General features: G+C 43.8%; 1 protein-coding gene across 6 annotated transcripts in view; it reads right to left on the bottom strand.

The window, feature by feature from the left end:
- The window catches only part of PDE8B (phosphodiesterase 8B), a 310,368-nt gene that overhangs the window by 264,618 nt on the left and 27,607 nt on the right, over nucleotides 1-18,143 (bottom strand). For 3 of the 6 annotated variants that reach the window (XM_049866266.1, XM_049866271.1, XM_049866276.1), the window contains exon 2: nucleotides 382-696. The exons of 2 other annotated variants lie outside the window; for them this stretch is intronic. In XM_049866266.1, coding sequence (XP_049722223.1) covers nucleotides 382-696 — 315 coding nt within the window. Of the gene's footprint in view, nucleotides 1-381; nucleotides 8,302-18,143 lie in introns of those variants that run through there. One more of the 6 variants, XM_049866286.1, reaches the window with a different exon arrangement.

Below are 18,143 nucleotides of genomic sequence, written 5' to 3'. Positions count from 1 at the left end.
CTCAAATTTCATTCAATTCGACTCGCCGTGGAGTGCTCTCAATGACACCCCCGCCCCTCCTGCAAAAACCCAGCCACAGCCGTCCCCCTTTCAATGAGAAATCGGCCAGCCCAGCTGCTTTCTATTGCGCTCCCTTCTCTACCTGGTCCCCCAGAACCAGTTTAGGTCGCTCCCAGCCTCCTTCCGGGAATCTTTTTCTGCTCACATTTCCTGGGCCCTGACCACCCCCACAAATGAAAAGTAAACTCCTCCTTACTGACAACATCCCCAAACCGACCACTTAACGGCTACTCAACTCTGCCGAAGCCCCCTACCCGGGACAGCCCGGCCGGGACGGGGCGGGAGGCCCCCCACCAGCCTGTGCCGGCGCTTGGCATTTACCTTGACGCTGGTGTAGCTGGTCTGAGTCTCGGCCTCAGCGCTGCTGCAGCAGTGTCGACTCCGGCCCCTGCAGGTGGTCGCGGCGGGGGCTGCGGAGCCCGCGCTGCTGCTGCTGCCGCCGCTGCCCAGCTCGGCGCGGGCCCTGCGGACGCGGGCGTTGCCGGGGGGTCCGGATGCGCGGCTCGGGGGGATGGCGTCGGCGGCGTCGGTCTGGACGAAGAGGCCGTGCAGAGGTGCTGCGGGGCCCTGCGACACGCTGGTGGTCTGGCGGGGCGAGTTGGACTCGTCCGAGTCCCGGCAGTAGATCACGCCGCTCTGCGAGACGTGGATGCTGGGGGCGCAGCCCATCCCTCGGCCGGGCTCCCCTGCGCGCCTGCCCGCGCCCCGGGCTGCCCGGACCGAGCGAACCCGCTGCCACCTGCGGTGAGGGGGCGAGCTCCTAGGCGGCGGCGGCGGCGCCCGAACTGCGCGCCCCACGGCCTGTGTGGCTGCCGCTCCGTCGGGCTCGCCGCGGCGCCCCCAGTCGAGCCTCCGGGGGCCACGCGCGTCACCCCAACTTTCCCTTCTGGGCCATCTTCTTCCCCGAACGGGGGAGCGCGCACACACAGCGCCCCACGCGCATCGGTGGCCGCCACCCTCCCCGCTGCGGCGCCCCAAACACGCTCCCCGCGCCTCCGCCTTCCCCTCCTCCCTCAGCTCGGTCCGCGCCGCCGCCCAGCTCGACCTCGCAGGGCTCCTGCGCCCGCGGCCCCGGGCGAGGGCGCCCCGCCTGGCTGCCTGCCTGCACCTGCTTCCCCGCTTTCAGTCCGCGCCGTCTCCCTCGCTCCCTCCTCCCTCTCCTCCTTCCTCCTCAGGTGCCCCTCGCTCCGCAGCCGCCGCCGCTCCGGTCCCACTGCGCCCGTCAGCCCCGCCCGCCGCTCGGCTCGGCCCACGGGCCCGGGGCCCCTCTGCGCGGCAGCTGGCGCCACGCCTCGGCGCCCTCCTCCTTCCCCGCTGTCCGGAGGCCTCGTCCTTTCTGCACCCCTTCCCCAGGCCGTCCTCCACTGCCGCAGCTCCTCTTCCCGCCGCGGCACACACCCCTGGCCCGGCCCTGAGGGGCTGTATAGCAAGAGTGTTAATCGGTAGCACCGCAATTAACCTCTAGCGCTTCGGGATCCCGTTTTAACACATCCCTGAACAAAACAACTGGACTGGCCCTCCTCCCGAAATAGTATGGGATCCCACAGCCAAGGCCCACCTATCTAATTGGCTTTCAGAGAGTTAAGGCGAGACCTCATACTTCTGTGGTACAGTCCTCGCCTCCTCTTTCCCCCCCCTCACATGGACTCTGAAGGCTGAGTTGGATGGCGACCCGCCTTCAGAAGAAGGCTGTTCTGCGTCTACTCATCTTTTGGAGGGGCATCAGGTTCATGCCAAGGGATGCGACGCCTTGCAGAGGAAGCATTCCTTCAACACAAAAATTCCCCCAAGAGCCAAGGGAGAGCAGAAAGAAGCTAGCCCGTTCAGGTGGTTCTTGGCTTCCGCCCCCCGGAATTTTCCCCTCTTCCTGGGTGTCACTAAATTTTCACCCTGGCTTCTACCCCATTGTAAACTTCCATTGTAAACTGCTCTTCCTCATACTCTGGGCTGGGACAGTCAAAAATGCTCTCCCTCACTCCCCTTAGTGAGGCTAAGCTCTCTCAGGAAGAGTAACAGTACCTTTAGCAGCAAGGCTGCTGTTCATCCGTCCCCTGATAATGAATCGGCTACACCACTGCCCATTCATTCACTGATTTCTTCAGTATTTCCTGCCTCCTGCCACAATGGTACAGGGGAGATAAAGAGATGGGCTAAGAAAGGACTCTGCCTAGAATTGCTGTAAGCGCGGGAACAAGAACGCAAGGAGTTATAATAAAAAGCACAAATTAAGTGTCCAATTTGAAATCATTTCTTGGGTTCTTTCCCTCCTTTTTCTTCTCATTTAGTCTACTCTCAGAGTGACTGAATGAAGACTCAAGTGACTGCTTCTAATAGTCACTTGAAGAAACAGGGTGTCACCCCAAATCCCAAATGCAGATATAAAGGAGGGGAATAATCAGTCCAACCTTATTCTCCTGTCTTTGCTTCTTAGTTTATACAGCATTCCCACTTCTCCCTCTCTCTTTTTTTTCATGACATGAAAAAGCCCATCTCCAGTTATTCCAGAAAAAGTCTGCACTATATTTTCTAATGAACAGGTAAACTGTTCATAAAATTTCTGTCATAGATTGGGTTTCCCTAGAAGCAGATTCGGAGATGGTGCTCAGCTGGCAGGAGGTTTATTAGGATGTGCTCTCAGAATCAACAGCTGTGGAAGGCAAGGAAGGAAGGCTGGCGGGACTGGGCAGAGGGAGAGGTTCAGTTAGGATGCAGTCTCCGTGAAGGCCTCAAGCTAACCTACAGGGGGAGATCTGAAGCTAGGGTGATGCTTCAGAGTTGTCCTGAGCTGGAGCTAGGAGGAAGGCCTTTATACCCCACATGAATCAGTCATTACATGCAGGCCAGCTCAGTGACCTTGAACAAGGTGGCTCTCTTCAGCTAAGGCAATTCCCTTAAGAGACTGACAGCTGAGCAGTCTGCTTTCTGCTGGCAGCACTCCCAGCATCTGAGGGGAGGAAGTCCTTCTTTGTTGAAGGAGGATCTTGCATCATAGCTTCCACCACAATTCCCTACCAAGCTACCAGGGGCCCATGCTTCCTTGCCCCAAGCCATGCCAATAAAAACACCCATTAAAGGTTGGAGAGGGATGCTGATGAGGAAGGAGCTACTTGGATCAGGTGGACACTTGAGACTATGTTGGCATCTCCTGCCTGGAGGGGAGATGAGAGGGTAGAGGGGGTTAGAAGCTGGCAAAATGGACATGAAAAGAGAGACTGGAAGGAGGGAGCAGGCTGTCTCATTGGGGGGAGAATAACTGGGAGTATGTAGTAAGGTGTATATAAGTTTTTATGTGAGAGACTGACTTGATTTGTAAACTTTCACTTAAAGTACAATAAAAATTATTTTTTTTAAAAAAAAGAACACCCATTAAATGGTTGAGACTGAGATATGGTGACAGTCATTCATTAGACATAGTCCTAAGCCTGATGGCTGCCATCTGCCCGACTTCCAAGGGACCATTCAGGACCTGGGCAAACAACATAAAGAGTTTAAGCTACAAAAGCACTAGTCTCCATACCAATCTCTGATATAATGTTAAAGTCATGAGTTAATCATTCCTAAAACTTAACTGGAGCCCTAGTAGCGCAGTGGTTAAGAGCTTAGCTGCTAACCAAAAGGTCAGCAGTTTGAATCTGCCAGCCACTCTATGGAAACCCTATGGAGCAGTTCTACTGTGCCCTATAGGGTTGCTATGAGTCGGAATTGACTCGATGGAAATGGATTTTTGTTGTTGTTGTTGTCACTAGCTGATCCAACAGAATGTGGAAATTATGGAACAAGATCATTAATATCACACACAAGTAAAATTTTGCTGAAGATCATTCAAAAGCAGCTGCAGCAGTGCATCAACAGGGAGTTGCCAGAAATTCAAGCCAGATTCAGAAGAGGACATGGAACCAGGGATATTGTTGCTGATGTCAGATAGATCCTGGCTGAAAGCAGAGAATACCAGAAAGATAGTTAACTGTGTTTTATTGACTATGCAAAGGCATTCGACTGTGTGGATCCTAACAAATTATGGATAATATTGTGAAGAATGGTAATTCCAGAACACTTAATTGTACTCATGAGGAACCTGTACATAGATCAAGACACAGTCGTTTGAACAGAACAAGGGGATATTGCGTGGTTTAAAGTCAGGAAAGGTGTGCGTCAGGCCTGTATCCTTTCACCATACTTATTCAATCTGTATGCTGAACAAATAATCCGAGAAGCTGGATGATATGAACAAGAATGGGGCATTAGGATTGCAGTAAAACTCTTTATGCAGACAACACAACCTTGCTTGCAGAAAGTGAAGAGGACTTGAAGCACTTGCTGATGAAGATCAAAGACCACAGCCTTCTGTATGAATTACACCTCACCATAAAGAAAAGAAAAATCATCAGAACTGGACCACTAACCAACATCATGATAAACAGAGAAAAGATTGAAGTTGTCAAGGATTTCATTTGAGTTGGCTCCAAAATCAACACCCATGGAAGCAGCAGTCAAGAAATCAAATGACACACTTCACTGGGCAAATCTGCTGCAAAAACCTCTTTAAAGTGTTAAAAAGCAAAGATGTCACCTTGAAGACCAAGGGCGCACCTGACCCAAGCCTGGTGTTTTCAATTGCCTCATATGCATGTGAAAGCTGGACAGCAAATAAGGAAGACAAAGAAGAATTGATGCCTTTGAATATTAAAGAGTATTAAATATACCATGAACTGCCAAAAGAACAAACAAATCTATCTTGAAAGAAGTACAGCCAGAATGTACCTTAGAAGAAAGGATGGTGAGACTATGTCTCACATACTTTGGACATGTTATCAGGAGGAATCAGTTCCTGGAGAAGGACATCATGGTTGGTAAAATAGAGGGTCAGCAAAAAAGAGGAAGACGCTCGATGAGATGGATTGACACAGTGGCTGTAACAATGGGCTCAAGCATAACAAGAATTGTGAGGATGGCGCAGGACTGGGCAGTATTTTGTTGTACACAGAGTTGCTATGCTTTGGAACCGACTTGACAGCACCTAACAACAACAATAGCTGAAATGTTGGTGGTTGGAACCCACCAAGAGGTAGCTTGGAAGACAGGTCTGGTGATCTGCTTCTGAAATGGCACAGCCTTGAAAACCCTATGGAGCACAGTTCTACTCTGCATACTTTGGGTCGCTATGAGTTGGAATTGACTTAATTGCAAGCAACAACCTCAACAAATGTATGACTGCCTTAAATATGCCCATTTAAACCGTTATACTTTATAAAGCTTCCAAAGGCAGCCTTAACATTTTGAAATTTACAGCCGTGCTAATTTTCTTGCCACATATCTATTTCAGAGTTTTCTCTAGGAATGTGGTTTCTCTGATGAAAACCACCCAGAGAAGAAAAAGGATCAGTCACTCTCTGAGGCTTTTGAAGGAAAGACAAATTACAATCAGTCTTCTGGTGGAGAACATTAAGGGCTGAATCATGAAGATACAAACCACCCAGAAACAAATTCAGATTGAACTCTATATTTTTAAAAACGATTAAACCTTGAGAGAATAGATAACCTCAAGGTAGCTATGGAATAAGACCAGGCCCTTTTAGGACATTTATTGAATATTTCATTTTGGAATCAAGGTCTTTCACCAAATTTGACTTCTCTGCAGGAATAGGAGAGAGGAGGGATGCTCTAGGTGTAAATCTTTCCTTCCACTCCCAGTGCAGCCAGTAGTTTCAATACCTTCCTTAGACACAGCTTCCACTGCCAACTCTGGCTTAGTGAAAGGAAAAAATACTGTATCCCTATAATCTCCACCAAGTGTTCTCAGTGGGAATGTGTAACATACCCCCATTGCTGGCACAGATTGGGCACAGGAACAGATGCAGAAGTGGATGAGAAATGGTTTAACTGAAATCACTCTCCAGCCTAGGTTTGTGGCCTGAGTTCTTGCTTGTGTATGTCATTTCTGGACAGATTCCCCTGTCACTATTTCAGGGCATCCCAGGATGACAGCAAAGTCTTCAAGCCCAGACACTGCAGATGAAATTTAGACCCAAGTTACAGAATAAGACTCCCCCCCAAAAAAAACCAGTTATGAAAAAAAATTAGCTGCAGTCAATGACCAAGAAACATATCAAAAGAAAGCAAACTAAATCAGAAGCTTATTCAAAAACTAACCCTGAAATACATCCAGGGTCAGCTGAATGGCTTATATGTTTTATGCCGATGCCAAATAAGAACTTACTTCAGAATTATGACCCAGAGACATGGCAAGATCTTGAACAATTAAAGTCCCTTCCAATTCTAAGGTGGTATGACTCTTCTGGAATTCCTCTAATGAAGCAGAAAATGTGATTAATACATTTTGAATGATTCTCAACCAGAAAGGTTAAAACAACAGCAGCTTTCTGATTGATCTTTAGATTACGAAGCATTTAATCAACCAATCAACCTTACACATCTTCTGGGTTCAAACTATGTTCTTAATAGTGGAGCTTATTGGAAATCTAACCACCTGATAAGTGAAATGATACAGTTTATTAGGCAGGGAGGTACAGCACAAGGTACACTGAACTCAGAATTAGAAGGGTGAATCTGAAACCTAGTTCTTCCTCTTATAGCTGTATAACCTCAGGCAAGTCACTTAACCTCTGGGCCTCAATTTCCTTGATAATCTCCAAAGTCTTTAAAATAACTGTCATTCCAGGATGCTATGAATGTTTCACTTCCTTTTATTACATTATTTTTAACTGAGAATTGTGGAATTTTTGAACTGAAAGAGTAGTCCCTGACCAGGTTGCACATCAGAGTCGCCCTGAGGAATTTGTCAGGAATGTGACAGTCCCATCCCAAGAGACTTGGATCCACGGGTCAAGGGTAGATTCAGTGTCTGCCCTTTCAAAGAAGGTGAGTCCAGTGCAGCCTGCCCACAGCCTCCTTTGGAAAACTAGAATAAAGTCAAAGTCCTCACAACAGCCTATGTGATCTGACCCCCGGCCCAATCTTTCTGACCTCTCTCTTCCCTCAGCCCCTCACTCTCTCTGCTCCAGCCACACAGGCCTCCTTGCTGTTTCTCCAGCACCCTAATGTTATTAGCCAGGAACTGTCTACTCTGCCTGTCATGCGCTGCTCTGTAGTAACTGCATGGCTAACTTCTTCTTTTCCTTTAAGTCTTTGCTCAGATGTCACCTACTCACTGATGCCTGTCTCCAGCTCCAGCCCATTTAAAATGGCAACCCACATCTCTCTGTTATCTCTCTGCCACTCCTAATTCCCTTTGTTGTTGTTGAGTGCCGTTGGGTTGACTCCAACTCATAGTGATCCCATGTGACAGAGTATAATTATCCCATAGGGTTTTCTTGCCTATAATATTTACAGGAGGAGATTGTCAGGTCTTCCTCCTGCAGAGCTGCTGGATGGGTTCAGAGCACCAACCTTTTGGTTAGCAGCTAAGTGATTCACTGTTGCGCCACCAGGGCTCCTTTCCAACTCCCCTGAGCCTGATCTATTTTTCTTTTTCAATAGAACTTATCACCTTCCAACTTAGTATATAATTAGCTCATTTTTTATTGTATTTATTGTCTATCTTCCCCCACTAGAATACAGACCCTATGAGGGTAGGAATTTTTTTGGTTTCTTATTAAATGATATATCCTGAACTCCTAAATCAGTGCCTCGCATACATACAGGTGGTATTGTTCTTAGATGCCGTTGAGCCAGTTTCGACTGATAGTAACCCTTTGTACAACAAAACGAAACACTTCCAGTCCTGCACCATCCTCAAGATCATTGCTATGCTTGAGCCCATTTTTCCAGCCACTGTGTCAATACATCTCGTTGAGGGTCTTCCTCTTTTTTGCTGATCCCCTACCAAGCATGATGTCCTTCTCCCAGTACTGATCCCTCCTGGCAACATGTCCAAAGCATGTGAGATGTAGTCTCACCACTCTTGCTTCTAAGGAGCATTCTGGTTGTACCTCTTCCAAGAGAGATTTGTTCGTTCTTTTGGCAGTCCATGGTATACTAATGTTCTTTGCCAACACCACAATTCAAAGGCATCAATTTGGTCTTCCTTATGCATCATCCAGCTTTCACATGCATATGACGTGATTGAAAGCATACAGTAGGCATACAGTAGGTGCTCAAATATTTGTTGACTGAATGAATGAATTCTTTGTTCTCATGTCTTCCTCTTTTGTCTGTCTCTTTTCTTAACTGTTATAATTCCAAACTGAAGTTATTATTATTTGGTGCTGTTTTGACTGAGTATAGTTTTATGTTATCTGTTTACAGTTTTTAAAATCAGTGAATGCCTTTGACCTGTTAATTCTCCTTTTAGTGACATATGTTAGAAAAATCTGAAAGAGGAAAATAGTAATTTATACAAAGCTGTTTATAATAATGAAATTGGAGATAATCTAAACATTAAACACTTAGGGAATAGCTAAATAAACTACACTAACATGTCAGAGTATCACTATTTATACGTGTATAGATAAAACAACGTTAGGTTAAAAAAATATATAGTATGTATCTATTGATGACAATGACAGAAAATGTATGTATAATGTTGATTGAGGCTCATAAATGAATATAAAGCCATATAGATAAGAAACTGGAGATTAACAGATTCTTTTTTCTGAAAAACTATTTCAGTGCATACAAAAACAATGTAAATGAACATGCATGATATCTCCTAATTCTCTCCTCAATATATTTTTAGCTAAATATGTCTTCTTATGGGCTTTCACTAATATTTTTTCCTTCAGATAGAAGGTAGAAGATGGAAAAATTAAAGAAGGGAGAGCATCAGAGACAGATGGAGACAGCCCCAGAGAAATTATGCATACACAATTACAAGGAAAATGTTTATACAGCAAGACACACAGAGACACAAAGGCACAGACAGGCAAAAAGAACGTGAGAGACAAAGAAAGACATAGGGAGCCACTTTCATGGTGAAATATTCCTACCAAGTGGGTTTACAGATAATGAATGCTCTTCTAAGATAGTAAAAATCCCTTATATTTTCAACTATAGGTGCATCACTTCTTGGACCTTTTGCCACAGGCCAAATGAAATGAAGGAGAGGATTTGCCTCATAGGATAGTTTTCCCAAGCCAGTTGTAGAAAATACAAACAGAGAAGATGAGGGAGAGATTTGTCCAATATCTGACTTCTTCAGGTCAGCATCCTCGAACATGGAACCCTCTGAGCACTGGGCCCTAAGTATGTGGAACACAAAAGTGATATGCTTTTCCTATTAATAAGAACACCACAAAGAAGAAATGGATCCACCCTCGTGAGGGGCTCCATAACATCCTCAATGCTCACCTCCAGAACTCTCCTGGACCCAAATAGGTTATGAGGGATGGAACTCTCATTTCCAAAAGTCTTGTAAATACATTTCACAAAAGCATAAGGCATAAAAGCATATACAACTGAAACACAAGACACAGTCCTAATCAAAAGAAGCTTACAGAGCAATCAGAGATAAGTAACATACACAGAAGAAATGACAAAATATAATATGTGAGTTTCAAGGTACAAGAGCCAACATGAGTGGTACTATCAATTCCTCTGTGGTGGTTGTGGCAATCGGGAAAGGCTTGTTGGAGAAGGGAACACGTGAGCTAGATTTTGACCTGGAGAATTTTTCAAGCAAGGGAAATAGCAGGAACAAAGGCACTGAGGCAGAATTTACCTGGGTGCATCCAGAAGATCCTGAGCAGATGAGATAACTAGAGGGTGTCTCTTGGGGAAGGGATGATAAAGTTCAAAGAGGAAGAAAGAGACAGAAGATGGAAGACCCTGGTTGTTGGCTTGAATGCACTCTCCTACATACAGTAGAAGTTACTATAGGTTCTATCATCCTTAAGGAAATTTTCCACGTGAAAATCTAGATTTAGAAAACAACTCAGTTGCCTTGCAGAAGAAATTTTTTTTCACAAGTGATTAAACATTGTCTTTCTTTAAATAGTAGGCTGCGTGGCTTCGTAAATATTTCTATATAGCACTTTGAGTTGTTGGATATTCTAAGTCAGGGTTGTTGCTGTAGGTGCAGTCAAGTTGGTTCTGACTCATATAGTGACCCTGTGTACAACAGAACGAAATGCTGCCTGGTACTGCGCCATCCTCATGATCGTTGTTATGCTTGAGCCCATTGTTGCAGCCACTGTGTCGGTCCACCTCACTGAGGGTCTTCCTCTTTTTCACTGACCCTCTACTTTACCAAACATGATGTCCTTCTCTAGGGACTGGTCCCTCCTGATAACATGTCCGAAGTATGTGAGACGAAGTCTCTCCATCCTCGCTTCTAATGAGCATTCTGGTTGTACTTCTTCCAAGACAGATTTGTTCGTTCTTTTGGCAGTCCATGGTATATTCAATATTCTTTGCCAACACCATAATTCAAAGGCGTCATTTCTTTTTTTTTTTAATAATTCTTATTGTATTTTAAGTGAAAGTTTACAAATCAAGTCAGTCTCTCACGTATTAACTTATATACACCTTACTACATACTCCAATTACTCTCCCCCTAATGAGACAGTCCACTCCCTCCTTCCAGTCTCTCTTTTCGTGAACATTTTGTCAGCTTCTTAAAAATATATATATACATATTTATATATATATATATTTTTTTTTTTAACCCCCTGTACCCTCCCATCTCCTCTCCAGGCAGGAGGTGCCAACACAGTCTCAAGAGTCCACCTGAAGGAAGTAGCTCACTCCTCATCAGCATCTCTCTCCAACCCATTTTCCAGTCCAATCCATGTCTGACTAGTTGGCTTCAGGAATGGTTCCTGTCCTGGGCCTACAGAAGGTTTGGGGGCCATGACCACCGGGGTCCATCTAGTCTCAGTCAGACCGTTAAGTCTGGTCTTTTTCTGAGAATTTTGGTTCTGCATCCCACTGTTCTCCTACTCCCTCAGGGATTCTCTGTTGTGCTCCCTAGCAGGGCAGTCATCGGTTGTGGCCGGGCACCATCTAGTTCTTCTGGTCTCAGGATGATGTAGTCTCTAGTTCATGTGGCCCTTTCTGTCTCTTGGGCTTGTAATTACCTTGTGTCCTTGATGTTCTTCATTCTCCTTTGATCCAGATGGGTTGAGACTCATTGATGCATCTTAGATGGCCACTTGCTAGTGTTTAAGATCCCAGGCACAAAGGCATCATTTCTTATTTGGTCTTCCTTATTCATTGTCCAGCTTTTGTATGCATATGAGGCAATTGAAAACACCATGGCTTGAGTCAGGTGTACCTTAGTCTTTAAAGTGTCATCTTTGCTTTTTAATACTTTAAAGAATTTTCTGCAGCCAATTTGCCCAATGCAATGTGTTGTTTGATTTCTTGACTGCTGCTTCCATGGGTGTTGATTGTGGATCCAAGTCTTTTGAAATCCTTGACAGCTTTAGTCTTTTCTCCATTTATCACAATGCTCCTTATTGGTCCAGTTGTGAAGATTTTTGTTTTCTTTAGGTTGAAGCATAATCTATACTGAAGGCTGTGGTCTTTGATCTTCATCAGTAAGTGTTTCAAGTCCTCTTCACTTTCAGCAAGCAGGATTGTGTCACCTGTATATCACAGGTTGTTAACGAGTCTTCGTCCAATCCTGATGCCCTGTTCTTCTTCATATAGTCCAGTTTCTTGGATTATTTGTTCAGCATACAGATTGAGTAAGTATGGTGAAAGGATACAACTCTGACACATACCTTTCCTGACTTTATACCATGCAGTATCCCCTTATTTTGTTCAAATGACTGACTCTTGATCTATGTACACGTTCTTCATGAGCACAATTAAGTGTTCTGAAATTCCCATTCTTCACAATTTGTTATGATCCACATAGTCAAATGCCTTTGCATAGTCGATAAAGCACAGGTAAACATCCTTCTAATAGTCTCTGCTTTCAGCCAGCATCCACCAACAATGATATCCCTGGTTCCACGTCCTCTTCCAAATCTGGCTTAAATTTCTGGCAATTCCCTGCTGATGTACTGTTGCAACTGCTTTTGAATGATCTTCAGCAAAATTTTACTTGCATGTGATGTTAATGATATGGTTCTATAATTTCCACATTCAGTTGGATCACTTTCTTTGAAATAGGCATAAATATGGATCTCTTCCTGTTGATTGGTGAGGTAGCTGCCTTCCAAATTTCTTAACACAGACAAATGAGTACTTCCAGCACGGCATCCATTTGTTGAAATATCTCAGTTGGTATTCTGTCAATTCCTGGAGCCTTGTTTTTCACCAATGTCTTCAGTGCAGCTTGGATTTCTTCCTTCAGTAGCATCAGTTCTTGATCATATGCTACCTCCTGAAATGACTGGACATCGACCAATTTTATTTGGTATAGTGACGCTGTGTAGTCCTTCCATCTTCTCTTGATGTTCCTGAGTAATTTAGTATTTTGCCCATAGAGTCCTTCAATATTGCTACTTGAGGCTTGAATTTTTTCTTCTCTTCTTTCAGTTTGAGAAATTTCAAGGATTGTTCTTCCCTTTTGGTTTTCTAACTCCAGATCTTTGCACATATCACTATGATACTTTTTTTTGTCTTCTTGAGCTGCCCTTTGAAATCTTCTGTTCAGCTCTTTTCCTTCATCATTTCTTCCTCTTGCTTTAGCTACTCTACATTAAAGAGCAAGTTTCAGAGTCTCTTCTGACATCCAGTTTGTTTTTTTCTTTCTTTCCTGCTTTTAAATGACCTCTTGCTTTCTTCATGTATGATGTCCTTGATATCATTCCACAACTCATCTGGTCTTCAGTCATTAGTGTTCAATGTGTCAAATCTATTCTTGAGATGGTCTCTAAATTCAGGTGGGATACACTCAAATTTCTACTTCATCTCTCTGGACTTGTTCTAATTTTCTTCAGCTTCAACTTGAAGTTGCTTATGAACAACTGACCATCTGTTTCGAAGATGGCCCCTGGCCTTGTTCTGACTGATGATATTGAGCTTTTCCATGTCTCTTTCCACTGATGTAATCGATTTGATTCCTGTGTATTCCATGCGTCGAGGCTCATGTATATAGTCACCATTTATGTTGTTGAAAAAAAGTATTTGCCATGAAGAAGTCATTGGTCTTGCAAAATTCTATCATGTGGTCTCTGGCATCATTTCTACCACCAGGGCTGTATTTTGTAACTAATGATCCTTCTTTGTTTCCAACTTTCGCATTCCAGTCACCAGTAATTATCAATGCATCCCGATTGCATGTTTGATCAATTTCAGACTGCAGAAGTTGGTAACAATCTTCAATTTCTTCATCTCTGGTCTTAGTGGTTCACGCATAAATTTGAATAATGGTCGTATTAACTGGTCTTCCTCATAGGCTTACGGATATTATCTCCTATCACTGACAGCGTTCTATTTCAGGGTAGCTCTTGAAATGTCCTTTTTGATGATGAGCGCAACATAATTGCTCTTCAATTTGTCATTCCCAGCATAGAAGACCATATGATCGTCCAATTCAAAATGGCCAATACCAGTGCATTTCAGATCACTAATGCCTAGGATATCAATGTTTCATTTTTTATTTCCAGTTTTCCTAGATTCATACTTCATACATTCCACATTCCAACTAATGAATGTTTGCAGCTGTTTTTTCTCATTTTGAGTCATCCACATCAGTAACTGAAGGTCCCGAAAGTATGACTCCATCCACATCATTAAAATCAACTCTACTTTGAGGAAGCAGCTCTTCCCCAGTCGTCTTTTGAGTGCCTTCCAACCTGAGGGGCTCATCTTCTGGCACTATATCACACAGTGTTCCACTGCTATTCATGAGGTTTTCACTGGCTAATTATTTTCAGAAGTAGACCACCAGGTCCTTCTACCTTGTCTGTCTTAGCCTGGAAGCTCAGCTGAAACTTGTCCACCATGGGTGGCTCTGCTGGTATTTCAATACTGGTGGCATAGCTTCCAGCGTCACAGCAACATGCAAGCCCCCACGGTATGACAAACTGGCAAAGCGTGGGGGTACAAATTATTAAGTCACACCAATTTTTCTTAACGTATACAATATATAAAGTGAGGAACATTTGCTTCATTATGGAATTAGTGTGACATTTCCTAAATGCTTCATGGGTAATAAAAAAAGTTCCAGGTTGTAAGCAGACCCTTCCCTGCCTGCATGCACACCTTGCATACCATCTACTCCAAAGGTTTTGCTATACTTTGTTGCTGTTGGTTGACATTGAGTTGCCTCTGATTCATGGAGATCTTATGTATAACAGAACAAAATCTTGCCTGGTCTGTGCCATCTTCCTGATCATTGACATGTTTGGGTCCATCGTTGTTGCTATTGTGTTAATCCATCTCATTGAGGGTTTTCCTCATTTTCTCTGACCCTCTGCTTACCAAACATAATGTCTTTTTCTAGCGATTGTTTTTTTCTGATGACGTGACTAAAGTAAGCAAGCTGAAGTCTCGCCATCCTCACTTCTAAGGAGCATTCTGACTGCATTTCTTCTAAGACTGGTTTGCTTGTTTTTCTAGCAGTCCATGATATATTCAATATTCTTTGCTGACACCACAATTCAAATGATCGACTCTTCTTGTCTTCCTTTTTCATTGTCTAGCTTTCGCTACACTTAAAAATCCAAACCAAACCCACTGCCATCGAGTTGACTCTGACTCATGGTGACTCCATGTGTTTCAGAGTAGAACTGTGCTCCACAGGGTTTTCAATAGCTGTGATCTTGTGAAACTAAATTGCCAGGCCTTTCTTCCATGCACCACTGGGTAGATTCAAACTGCCAACTTTTTGGATAGTAGTTGAGTGCAAACCTCTCTGCCACCCAGATGCCAAATTCAATATTCATTCACTCAGCAAATATTTACTGAGTGGCTACCGTACACTAACTAGACACTGGGGAATAAGATAGGAACAGCTCCTTACTTACTTGTAGTTAGACTATTATGGAGGAATGGAAAGATAAACAAACAAGAAAAATGTCTCATAGTAATGAAGGTTATGCAGGGATTTACAATACTTTAATGTGATAGAGAGAGACTGGGTTGAGTTATTAAAGTTTTCTCAGAGGCTAAGACATTTAAGCTCAGATTCTCAGAAAGTCTTATCAAGGAGGAATATCATCTTTTTCATCCATTCATCTACCCACCATGCAAACAGAGCATTGTTTGAGCACCCACCGCTATGCTAAGCAATGCAGGGGATATAAAGTAGCAACATAAACCCTGGTGGCATACTGGTTAAGAGCTATGGCTCTAACCAAAAGGTTGGCAGTTTCAATCCACCAGGTCCTCCTTGGAAACGCTGTCGGGTAGTTCTACTCTGTCCTGTAGGGTCACTTTGATTCAGAATCAACTCGATGGAAACGAGTTTATACTCGGTCCTAGCTCTCGGACAATTTAGCATGGGAACATTAAGACATACACACAAGAGAAATGTATTAACGCTTGCCTTGAAAAAAACAATCCGAGCCCAGAGAGAAAGATCACTGTGGGTGAAGGTGATCCAAAAGATGTCACTGAGGAGCTAGAGTATGGCTATTGGAAGAAAGGGTTATATTTGAATGATAGGAAAAGAGGACATTCCCAAGAAAATAATGTGAACAAAGGCCTAAGGTGGGAACACACTCAATGTCTGGACAACAGTAAAGTAGATGATTCAAAAAGGTCTGTGGTGTGGAGAAGAAGAGCATTATTTTGGCTAACGAGGTAGGCTATGGCCAGGGAACCAAACACCAGGCTAAGGAATTTGGCTAAATCCTAGAGTTATTGGGAGTCACTGAAGTTCTTCAATGAGATTTGTAACTTAAAAGTGCTATTTTACTACTATGGATCTGGTTGCATATTCAAGAAGGACTAGTGAAGGAGAGTGATTAGGATCAGTAAGAAGCTGTAACAATCCTGGAATGGGATAATAGGGACTTTGAGATAGAAGTTGTGAGACTAGTGAAGAAGGGGAAAACTCCAGAGACCTTACTAAGAACGAAACCCTGGGATTTGGTGACTGATCAGATGAGGGGTCAAGGAGCTGGTAATATCAAAAACAATTCCAAAATTTCTATCTTGGGTACCTAGGACAATGGTCATAAGAGACTCACTCCCAGCAGAAATAAATCCTGTCTATAAAGGGATTCTTCACCTGAACTTGTACATTCTTGGGGCCAGAATCTTGAGTCTGGAAACCAGAAAGTGTCCCCCAATACCAACACTAGCATTTAACCATCTCCAGAACTAGATAGACACAGAACTGGATTGATACAGTGGCTGCAACAATGGTCTCAAGCATAAAAATGATTGTGAGGATGGCCCAGGACCAAGCAGTGTTTCGTCCTGTTGTACATAGTCTGAACCAATTCAATGGCACCTAACAACAACAGAACTAGACAGATATGTGACATGAGGGCAAGAACTGCTTTGGTGTTTAGTGATGGATCTCTAATGCTTAGAAGTAGTTGTAGCATGTATTCAATATTGGTTGAATAAATGATGGGCTTTTATGACAGACAGATATGTCAGCCGCCAGGTCCTCCTCACTAAGAAGTACATGACCACCCTTTCCCAGTGTAGCTAAGAAAGTAGTCTTTTTGCCAAGACTTCCTTGAGCTTCCCCACAGACTGGTCTATACAGGGATGCTAGTTTCTTGCTTCCTGTCTGGATTACTAAATTCAGTCTTTTGATGCTGCTGCTTTAAGAATAGCTTTCGAGTTCTGAGATCTTACTTCTTAACTAGCTAACAGTGCCTCAAGGCTGCAGCTCAGCCTGCAGGCCCTGCATTAGCACCTTCTGTGGCTCTGGTGTCTTAATCCTCTTCCTTTGGCTGCCAGGGCTGTGAAAGGAGCTTTTCTAGAAGGTAGAAAGTCTTCCTTCTTGGAGTTTGACATTTGCTCAGCAGCGTAGCACTTCCCGTGTTACACCATTAAATATCCCCCAGGCAACAGTAGCCAGGGGGCATGACTGATTACTTTTTCATACCTCATATTGTGTGGCTGATAATATCACAGACAGAAATAGATTAAGTCAGATGTAGGAGAGCTTCCCAGGCTTCTCTACACTAGTGGCTATCAAACTTTAACGTGCATTAGAATTGCCTGCAGGGCTTCTTAAAGCACAGACAGCAGGGCCTAAGAATTTGCATTTCTACCTAGTTTGAGGGCTATCCTGATGCTACCAGTCAGGGTATCACACTTTGAAAACCACTGTTACAAAGTAAAATATTGCAAAATAAAAACAAACAATATGATATACACACACAAACCCAAACAAAAACCGCGCCTGTGGACACATCATCTGAGATGTTTTATTTTCTGAAACCTAACTTCTGCTTGAATGTCTTGTTACTCAAAGGAGTGCCACAAAGCACTGTTGTTGTTGTGTGTTGTCAAGTTGCTTCCGACTTATAGAGACCCTGTAGGACGGAGTAGAACTATCTGATAGGGTTTCCTAGATTGTAATTTTTATGGGAGCAGATCACCACGTCCTTTCTCCCACGGAGCCACTGGCGAGTTGAAACTGCTGACCTTTCAGTTAACAGCCAAGCTCTTAACTATTGTGCCACCAGGGCTCCTTACCCACAAAGCACTACCACCTGGCAATTGATAAGGAATGTAAGATTGTGGCATCACCTGTAATTTCAGGGATATCTCCAAGCCCCCACAGACAGGGACTTCTAAGAACATGTTTTGAAGGGTCTTCACCCTGACAGGAGTTGAGGGTGTCACTTGTAGGAGTAAACTTAATGTTTAAATACATATCAGCAGAGCCACATAAATTTCCAGATTTTTCTCTTTCTTAATATAGAGTTCAAGCCTGGGAAAACAAAAGGCCACTCACTTCTAGGAATAATAAATACGGTTCTAGGAAGCAGATGCCTGGGGGGTGGAGGGGAGATATTGTGAAGCACACAGTGTAAGTACACAGAGCTGATAATGAAATTGTTTTCAGAACACTCACTGGCTAAAGAATAATAATAATAGCTACCATTTTAGGGGTGGCTTACTATGTCACTGTCTTGTACTTTATGTTTTATATCTTTATGCTTCTCTTCTGTTTTTACCCTTTGGATATGAAATTTCTCATCTCCCTTCAGTTTTACCATTAACCTGAACTCCCACCTAGCATGGCTAAGTAATTACTT

Source organism: Elephas maximus, chromosome 2 (assembly GCF_024166365.1).
Source record: "Elephas maximus indicus isolate mEleMax1 chromosome 2, mEleMax1 primary haplotype, whole genome shotgun sequence".
NCBI lineage: Eukaryota > Metazoa > Chordata > Mammalia > Proboscidea > Elephantidae > Elephas > Elephas maximus.
This window is presented reverse-complemented; position numbering and strand designations above follow the sequence as displayed.